General features: G+C 38.2%; 1 protein-coding gene across 2 annotated transcripts; it reads right to left on the minus strand.

Moving 5' to 3' along the window:
* Positions 3,607-5,305, minus strand: LOC104742789 (NAC domain-containing protein 19). Of its 2 annotated transcripts, XM_019235321.1 has the most exons (4): positions 5,036-5,305; positions 4,657-4,925; positions 4,100-4,564; positions 3,607-3,881 (listed from the first exon to the last, which is right to left on the minus strand). In XM_019235321.1, exons 1-4 carry the CDS (start codon positions 5,214-5,216, stop codon positions 3,828-3,830), a joined length of 969 nt encoding a protein of 322 aa, XP_019090866.1. In that variant the 5' UTR covers positions 5,217-5,305; the 3' UTR covers positions 3,607-3,827. The 2 variants fall into 2 exon arrangements, with proteins under 2 accessions (XP_019090866.1, XP_010462142.1); XM_010463840.1 differs by lacking the exon at positions 3,607-3,881 and having other exon boundaries at positions 3,996-4,564.

Genomic DNA, 9,657 nt, shown 5'->3' on the forward strand with positions numbered 1-9,657 from the left:
AACATTTCAGCTTTTTTATTTGCCACTTCTTCTGGTAGACCTAGGTATTTTCCACCTCCTCATTCATTGTGAATTCCCAAAATACGTCGCATTCGAGTTTTGACCTCTTGTTTCACTCGCTTGCCAAAGGTTATTGCCGACTTATTTAGGTTGACAGCTTGACCTGAAACCTCTTCATAGGTGCTCAAAATTGCTTTCATCGATTTGCAGGATTTATCATTGGCCAACATGAAGAACATAGAGTCATCAGTAAACAAAATATGTGTTATTGATGGACCATGGTCACTTATTTTCATGCCTTACAGTTGTCTTGCTGCTGCTGCTCGTTGAACCAGGTGGGATAGAACTTCTGCACAGAGTATAAAAAGATAAGGAGATAGAGGGTCTCCCTGTCTTATTCCTCTCTCTGGAGTAATGTGACCTTTGGGTGAACCGTTTATAAGAACTGAGAAACAGACTGTTGAAACACATTCCATTATCCATCCGATCCATTTCTCATTAAATCCCATATGCTGCATTGTTTTTGCCAGGAAACTCCACTCTAGATGATCATAAGCTTTCATGATGTCAGTCTTGAGAGCCATATAGGACTTGGATTGTTGTTTCCTTGCTTTTAGTGCGTGAAAAACATCATGTGCGATTATATTGTTGTCTGTGATCATTCGACCTGGAGTGAAAGCTGCTTGGTTCTCTGAAATGGTGTCGGAGAGATGTTTCCTGAGTCTGTTCACCAATATCTTGGAAATTGTTTTATAGCTAACATTGCAAAGAGCGATTGGTCGAAACTCTTTCATGGTTGTTAGTGCATCTGTTTTAGGAATAAGACAAATATTGGTATGGTTTTGATATTGTGCCATCTTGCTTTCATTGAAAAACCTCTGAACCTCTTGTACAATAGTGGACTGTATGTCGTTCCAGAATTGATGATAAAACATTCCTGTAAAACCATCCGGACCAGGAGCTCGATGTTTACCAATACTGAATACTACTTGTTTGATTTCTAAGAGAGTGACATCCTTTGTTAACTCAGCATTTATTTGAGGCGTTACTCTTTTATCAAAACCATTGAAAACCTCTTCTTGATCACTTTGGGATGGGATTGATGACTGAAATAGCTCACCAAAATAGTTAACCGCAACTTATGCTATTTTCTTATCTCCTCGGTGATAAACTCCATTCTGGTCTGTGATTGAGAGGATTTTGTTTCGTGCCTGTCTATTTTTGACCATTGAGTGAATTTTTTTTTTTGTTCCTGTCTCCTTCGTGAGCCCAAGTGTTTCTGCTTTCGAGCTTCCAAATTTTTTTCATCAATGTAAGCTTGATTAAGATCTCTTTTAAGACGTTGTCTTTCAGCCGGTGTAGATGTTCCTGAGAAGACTGTTTTATCCAACTGAGCTCTTATATGTGTTATAGTATCCTCTGCATTTGTTCTGTTCCGTTGTTTCCATCTTGAAATATGTTTCCCACAATTTGTCACCCTATCAGACAAATCCATAGTCGCTTTGTTCTGATTTTGAGCTCCATACCATCCTGAGAGAACTGATTCTCTAAAACCTTCTCTTTTCACTAAACGACTATCATATCGGAAACAACCTTGTCGCTCCTCTTTCTTGTCTGAAATGTGCGTTATCAACGGTCGATGATCTGATTCTCCAAACTCCAAAAATGAAGTTTCAGAAGCAGGGAAGAGTTCATGCCATTCTCTTGTTGCCATTGTTCTATCTAGACAACATGTGACAAAGTGTTTTCCTCGCTTTCCAGCACATGTTCTATCTAGACAACATGTGACAGTGTCGAACCATATTTCTAAAACCTTGGAAGTTAGCCTCTGGTCGTACTCGGCCCCCTTTCTTTTCACTATTGCTAAGTAACTCATTAAAATCACCCATTATTAGCCAAGGGAGATTCCTTCTTTGGATACCAATTCTTTCTATTCGTTCCCATAGGCCATTTCTATAACTTGGATTTGGGTGCCCATAGACAAAGGAAAAATAGAAATCATTTCCATTACTTTTAACAAAGCAATCTACAAGATTAGGGGATTGAAAAAGAACTGAAACATCTAAAGACGACTTCCAGAAAACAACTAAACCACCACTTAGACCTAAAGGAGGGACTGTTACATAACGGGGAAATCCTAATTCACAAGCTTTGTCTCGAATGTAGTCATCTTGTTGTTTTGTTTCGGAAAGGCAAATGATGTCCGGGAGATACTTCCGTGATATCTCCTTAAGGCGTCGAACCGTCAGGTCTATGCCAAAATCCTGACAGTTCCAACAGGTTGTCCTCATGGGGGAAGTGGTGGTTCAGGGCCCACCGCGCCTCCCACTCTTGTGTTGTGCCATTGGAGCTGTCATCAGAACATGAATCCTTACCATGGTCAGATGTCTCCTTGCTAGGTCCTGCTTCATCTGAGTCAACATGTTTTCGTTTTCGGTTAGGTGGATCAGCAACACTTCCTTCCGACTCCATAGGAGGAAAGTCACCTTCATTAGCAATGGGGTTGCTAATCACCGAGGGAATCCTTTCTGCACCTGGGATATCCCCACATGAGTTAGAGACGATTGGGCAAGGGTTAAATAACTCATTGTTATCCATTTCACGTGCCCACATACTTGGATTTCCCATTTCCTCAAAGACATAGTCGTGTTCATCATCATTCTGCTCCACTTGTCCATTCTGTCTTGGTTCCGCTTCGTGATCCATATCTTCTTCAATTGGTTCGTCATCCACCAACTCACGAATTTGTACACCTTGATTGAGAGGTCTTCTTGGAAGTGGTCTGTTGTCGTCATCATTATCCCCAAATGTCGTTTTTTTTGTTTTAATTTTATCAAAATTACACTAACATGGTTAAGAAAGTCTTAGAAAATACAAAAATGGGATTGTCTTTCCGAAAATTCTCTCACGCTCAAATTATGATAGAATAAATGTGATTCAATGAAAGGATACATTACATTAGAAACGAATGAGCTAAGTTTTGGTTATTAATCATTAAGACGATGTGAGAGCCAATATTTGGTAACTGCTAGAAAATACTAGTATATTTTTTTTTTATTGTCAACCATTGAACCACAACTGGTCGGTCTATTAGCCAAATTCCTACATTCGTAGGAACCGGGACTGCAAATGTCCCGGTTTTACAAATTTCCACCTTCTACAAATAGATTTACCTCTTGCCACTTCACTAAGGTCACTTCACATATTAATATAATTCATAGGATGAGAAAAGAGTAATCAAATTTCATGTGCATTGCATTTATCATTATGATTCTCATTCAATATTTGGTGTGCTCATTATATATGGTTCGCGTCACTTTAAATTGTTGCGCAATAACTACATTTGTTTTTCTTTCTTTCTTTCTTTTTCTTTTTTTTTTCATCTTTTTGTGTGATCCACTTATTATGGACCATCTAGAGTTTATTTTTATCATGTTCACCCTAAAATGCAAATGCATATAGTAGATCCGCAATAAACATGTGTTTGAAACTTGTACGGTATAAACTGTTTCTCTCTATCATCTCGTTGTCAAGCTGGTCAAACAAGCCAAGCCCACTTTATACACCTAAGTTTCCAGCTACCCATCGCTTCATTTTCAAATCCAGTAATGGAATTCCAATTCAGAAATTTTATACCAAGATGAAAGATCATTAAACAAATCTAGACGTCAATAATTCTAGGCATGAAAGATTACAAATCTACATCTAAATCTATGAGAGTCTGCCTCTAAAACCCAAAAGAATTGAAAATTCAAATACATAATATTTGCCACGGGACAAAAACAAACGACTTAATTTATATTGCCTCAGCATTAAATCATCAATCATCACATAAACCCAAACCCACCAACTTGCCCCGAATACCCAAACCCGACCGAGTTGTTAAACCCGAGACTGCTCTCGACCTCCTCCTCCGTCTTCAGGTAGCCACAATTGTACTCGAGACTTGGAACANAGATTAAGAATCTACATCTAAATCTATGAGAGTCTGCCTCTAAAACCCAAAAGAATTGAAAATTCAAATACATAATATTTGCCACGGGACAAAAACAAACGACTTAATTTATATTGCCTCAGCATTAATCATCAATCATCACATAAACCCAAACCCACCAACTTGCCCCGAATACCCAAACCCGACCGAGTTGTTAAACCCGTGACTGCTCTCGACCTCCTCCTCCGTCTTCAGGTAGCCACAATTGTACTCGAGACTTGGAACAACATGACTCATTCCGAGTTCTGGTACGGAGTTATGCTCAACGTTACCAGTAAAACCACCCCAGTCGAAGCTCGGCGTATCCGCTAGACCGTTGAACCCGGTTTTCTCTTCGGTAAAGTCCGGTCTGAGCGTGGAGAACTGGTTTTGGTTAGAAAACTGGAAGTTTGTGTTGTCGATCTCATGATGAAACGAATCAAGAACGTCTTCAAAGTGAGAAGAAGACGACGTCGTTGATGAAGTACCATTGTTACTTAATTCTCTACCACCATTCATTACATTATCGTAAACTTGTTTTTGCGCACTTGATTGCTTCTTGTATATTCGACATAGAACCCAATCATCCAACTGCACAAAAACATAACAACAAAATTTAATTATACGTTACAAAAAAAATATATAAGCTATAGTATTAATTTTTACATTTTCTTTGTATTTACCTTGGAGCTTCCGTTTTTACGAGAAGGTTCAATGAGACGATACTCATGCATGATCCAATTGGTTTTAGTGCCTTTAGGAGCTTTTCCGATGTAAAACACCAAAGCTTTTTTAATACCAACTCTTTGTCCTTCCGTCGATATTATTTTATCCGTACCCGTAGCCTTCCAATAACCCGATCCAGCAACCCGATTTGGTCTTGACCCGTTTGGATATTTTCTATCCCTCGGACTAAAAAAATACCATTCTTTTTCTCCAAACAGTGCCTTATCTATAAAATTGACAAAACAATAAAACATACACACCAAGAAAATTATGAGTCTCTGATAAGAAAATATATAATAAACATTGAAGAAGAAGGGTTGAAATCGTATAACTTACTTGGTAAAACCCATGGATCGAATTTGTAAAGATCGATCTCGGCGATGAGCTGAAGAGAGAAATCGTAACCGGCTGCTTTCTTACAGAGATATTGAACCATCAGCTCTTCGTCGGTCGGGTAAAACCGGAAACCAGGTGGTAAACTCAGTTGGGTTAACGGGTCGGTTTCTTGCATACCCATTTTGTTTTTTGGTTTCGTCGTCTGTCTATGTGTTTCTTTGATATTTATTAACAATAATGTTTGGGTCTTTGTGTAGCTGCTTCTCTATATATATCAATACATGGATGATGATAAGAGTATTGTTGTATAGGTGAATCCACCGCCGTTAATTAACGTGTGTACTGAAACTGGGACCCACTTTTGTGTTTATCTCTAAAACACTTTTGTGAGTTCTGACACGTGTGTCAGTTAGATCGTCGTGATTTATGCAATCCCTTGAGAGAGTTCATTGAACCTACGTTAGTTCATTTGGCTCTTCCTCGTACTATTTTTTTTTATTATTATTCTTTTAAAAAACTAAAAAACATCTATTAAATTACTCTGGTCCGCTATTTTTTGAACTAAATTTTACAATAAAAAAAAAGATTTGGATAATGGATTGATATTAGGATATAAAAAAAATCAAATTTTTCAAAAATTGCTAATTTGATGTTTTGAGTGACATGTAGTGTAGCACATGACTTATTAATTTGAATGATGTAAAATAAAAAATGTGATTTTGGATATACCTTTTATATATAATTTAAAATATTTTCATTAAAAAGGATATTTTTAAACTTAATACTCGTAGTAGTAAACATTAGTAATCAGGCATGCATCTAAAGATTCGAAGCCAAAAATATATTGACTTTCTTTGGTCCGATTAATCAAAATTGAACCGTCCATTTTATTTCATTCGTCTATATGTACGTAGGGGGCCTGAAATTTAAGAACGAGAGGAAGACAAAAATGGTAGCGAAATGATTGAACAGTAACTAACTAACTATGACGATATATGTGAATAGTGCCGGCCCTGACCTAAAGCCCGTAAAGCAAATGTTTTAAGCGGCAGATTATATTAATAAGGGGTATCAATTTTCAAAAACTTGTGGTGGTACAGTGGTTGGGTATGCTTTTATTCTCTGTTAAAAGTTCGAACTTTTGTATAACAGTTTTTGTAACTTTTTTTTTCTAATGTTTGTTAATGGGAAAAAAAAATATTTTTGCTTTAGGCAGCAAAATTGGTTGGACCGGCACTGTATGTGAACTTAGTAAGGGGAGAGAGATATTTTTAAATCTTCACGTGTTTTTTGTTGACGCGTTTCTTTGAAATGTATATTTGCCAAATGTTGTTAAAAGAAAAAACAAAGACAGGACAGATGTAATGGATTGATTGGTTTAAAGGGAAAAAGGCGAGGTTGAAAGCAAAGGAAGACAAAAGGAAACTGTTCAATGCATCTTAAGGGTTACACAACATGGAAAGCGTTTTCCATACGGACAAAACTGCATACATGACGACACGTGTCCACGTGTCTATCGCACAAGTTAGGCCTGTTTTTATTTTTCTTGTCATTTGTCAAAAATATAGCGATCGACGAAGGAGAATGCACGAACTTGATTTTGACTAACGATTTTATTTTTTCAAGTCAATACTATAAAAACAGGATCACCTCATTCTTAATACTAAAACATCAATTAAAATTATTAACCGATAAAATTATAATAGATAATACAAATTACTTTTTCCTTTGCCACGTCACATAATTGTCTCGATTCGTTGTTTTTCTCATACTTTAAATTTATTATTACCCAAAACTTACAAACCAATAAAAACCCATGAAAAGTCTAAGAAAAAGGATAAACTCCAAATGAATACACGCATCTCGTAAAGTCGAAATTGTTTCTCTTCTGCACATATTTTACTGAGATTCCGACGTTGCCACGATGAAACAACCCAACCCGTTTTTTTAATAGCAACATATAATTAAACATCCCATACTACTTAACTAAACCAACCAAACCATAATTCACCATTAAACCAACAACAACCAAATATGCACAGCAGAAACATACCAATAATACAGAACCAGCATATCATCAATACAATAACGTTCCTAACCATTCTATCCAACAAACCTAGCATAACTCTATCCAAGGTTCTAACATAAACTATATAACCAACAAAACACAAACGAGACCCTCGATCATCCTCCTCCTCATCACCATGATTCCACGCCACATACCTGCACACCACAAACAACAATTGAGATGCGTAAGTATATCATAAATAATTAGGGAGACAATCCTCCCATCTACTGGGCTATACACACAAGCAACTGAGATTCCAATGTTATGCAACACAAACGACACAACAAACCAAAACAAACAACACAACAAACAAGGAAAACAAGCGTCGAAAAATGGTGTCGATCGACACTAACTCCTAATTGGTGTCGGCCGACACCCACCTGGTTTCAATCGACACCGACTCCGTAGACACATTCCGCACGAAGCCGATCATCAAATCTCTGATTCTAACCATCTCCAATCCGTCCCAAACTCTCCAAAAAGCTTCAGGAACCTATAGAAACCATAACACAACCAACCCAAATAAGAAAACACCACAAACAACATAGAACAAGCAAAACAAAAGAGATCTCAGACTTAGATCAGCCATGGTCATGCACTCACCTCTTTTGCAGAGAGTTTAGACCCTAAACGACAAAACCAGCTCCTTAGGAAGCTTCTCCTTTTCTCCAAACAAGTCAAGGATCTCCCCCAAAATCCACCAAACTCTCAATTGCTCCCCTCTCTCTTTTCCTCTCTAAAAGCGGTGACCAACAACCCAACTCACGACCCTAGGTCGATCTTTCCATTAAATACTCGGGTTGGGGATTCTATTTAAGCCAAACCGACCCAAATCGACAATTTAAAACAACCTGGTCGAACCAAAATTGATGGTGTCGATCGACACTCCTCTTGGTGTCGATCGACACCCACTCCCAAAATCCCCAATTTGGTTCGCGGATGTTATAATTCTCCCCCTCCAACAAAGAGGATCACCTTCCTTAATGGGCCTCACGTCCACTCACTAGGCCCGTGAGTCCATCTCTATCTGACGGCCGGTTTGCTATGTTCGGGAGGTTTTAAATACTTGTTATCGTCCCTACAAATCACCACATGATCTTTCCCTGTGTTTTGTCCTCACTCGCACAGATCCGAAAATCACTTTCCGGAAGGTCACCCATCCTGAGACTACTCCAGCTCAAGCACCCTTAACTCTGGAGTTCGCTCAGGACCCTTGACAGAAAAGATAAGTCCACTTTGGTGACATAGGTGGCCAAATCAATTCTTTTAAACCTTTCCGCAAGTCTCTGAAACCGGGATAGACGTTCTATTTCCCCCGAGAACTATGACATCGTATTAGATCTACCCAGAACTTCAACCTCTTTCTATGTCTCCTCGAATCAATAGTTCTAATCCTATTTCACCCCGAATCAATAATTTTATTGTTATTTCTCCACAAATTTGGATTTAATCGGTTTACAAACTAAACCAATAAAAAACCACTTAAACCGGTACGAAATCAATTATATCAAACTTTCTTTTGAAGTAGAGAGTTTTATAATCAAAACTAACAAAATAAAAATTGAAATGACAATGGTTCATCCCCTTCTCCGTCTTCTTCACTCTTCCCCTTCTTATTCCATTCCAGAATTAAATGAGCTGCAAATTCAAATCCTATCAAAAATCTTAAGTATTCGACATTTCAAAGTTTCATACTCAAATGAAAAAAAGAAAATCAAACTAACTGTACATGAATTCTCCAATTCCCATAACAAAGATATTGCCTCAAATTTATCATCTTCAAAAAAACATTCACTTCGACATGAACAAAGATATAACCGGACGCATATTAGACAGAGCCTGACTAAATTCTCTAACCACCGCCGGGACATCAATTTTAATGTCAAGCTGAGCAAATCCGTGTACCCAAGATTCGTAACTCGCCTTCTTCGAATTACGATATTCCCAATCCGTGTACTCGATTGTAGATTGGGAAGAAGATGACTGCGATCGATCTTCTAACAAGAGTTGACTCCATCTGGGATATGTGGGGTTATCTCGATTCAGGTTTAATCAAAGCCCTNTTCCTTAATGGGCCTCACGTCCACTCACTAGGCCCGTGAGTCCATCTCTATCTGACGGCCGGTTTGCTATGTTCGGGAGGTTTTAAATACTTGTTATCGTCCCTACAAATCACCACATGATCTTTCCCTGTGTTTTGTCCTCACTCGCACAGTTCCGAAAATCACTTTCCGGAAGGTCACCCATCCTGAGACTACTCCAGCTCAAGCACCCTTAACTCTGGAGTTCGCTCAGGACCCTTGACAGAAAAGATAAGTCCACTTTGGTGACATAGGTGGCCAAATCAATTCTTTTAAACCTTTCCGCAAGTCTCTGAAACCGGGATAGACGTTCTATTTCCCCCGAGAACTATGACATCGTATTAGATCTACCCAGAACTTCAACCTCTTTCTATGTCTCCTCGAATCAATAGTTCTAATCCTATTTCACCCCGAATCAATAATTTTATTGTTATTTCTCCACAAATTTGGATTTAATCGGTTTACAAACTAAA

The sequence above is a fragment of the Camelina sativa genome, chromosome 14 (genome assembly GCF_000633955.1).
Source record: "Camelina sativa cultivar DH55 chromosome 14, Cs, whole genome shotgun sequence".
NCBI classification, from domain to species: Eukaryota; Viridiplantae; Streptophyta; class Magnoliopsida; order Brassicales; family Brassicaceae; genus Camelina; species Camelina sativa.

What these genes read in the sequence shown, in the direction of transcription:
- LOC104742789 (XM_019235321.1), bottom strand. Translation starts at nt 5,216, where the DNA reads ATGGGTATGCAAGAAACCGACCCGTTAACCCAACTGAGTTTACCACCT. An exon ending in CGATCCATGGGTTTTACCAA is followed by an intron (nt 4,926 to 5,035) that starts GTAAGTTATACG and finishes TCAATTTTATAG; the next exon opens with ATAAGGCACTGTTTGGAGAA. An exon ending in GTAAAAACGGAAGCTCCAAG is followed by an intron (nt 4,565 to 4,656) that starts GTAAATACAAAG and finishes GTTTTTGTGCAG; the next exon opens with TTGGATGATTGGGTTCTATG.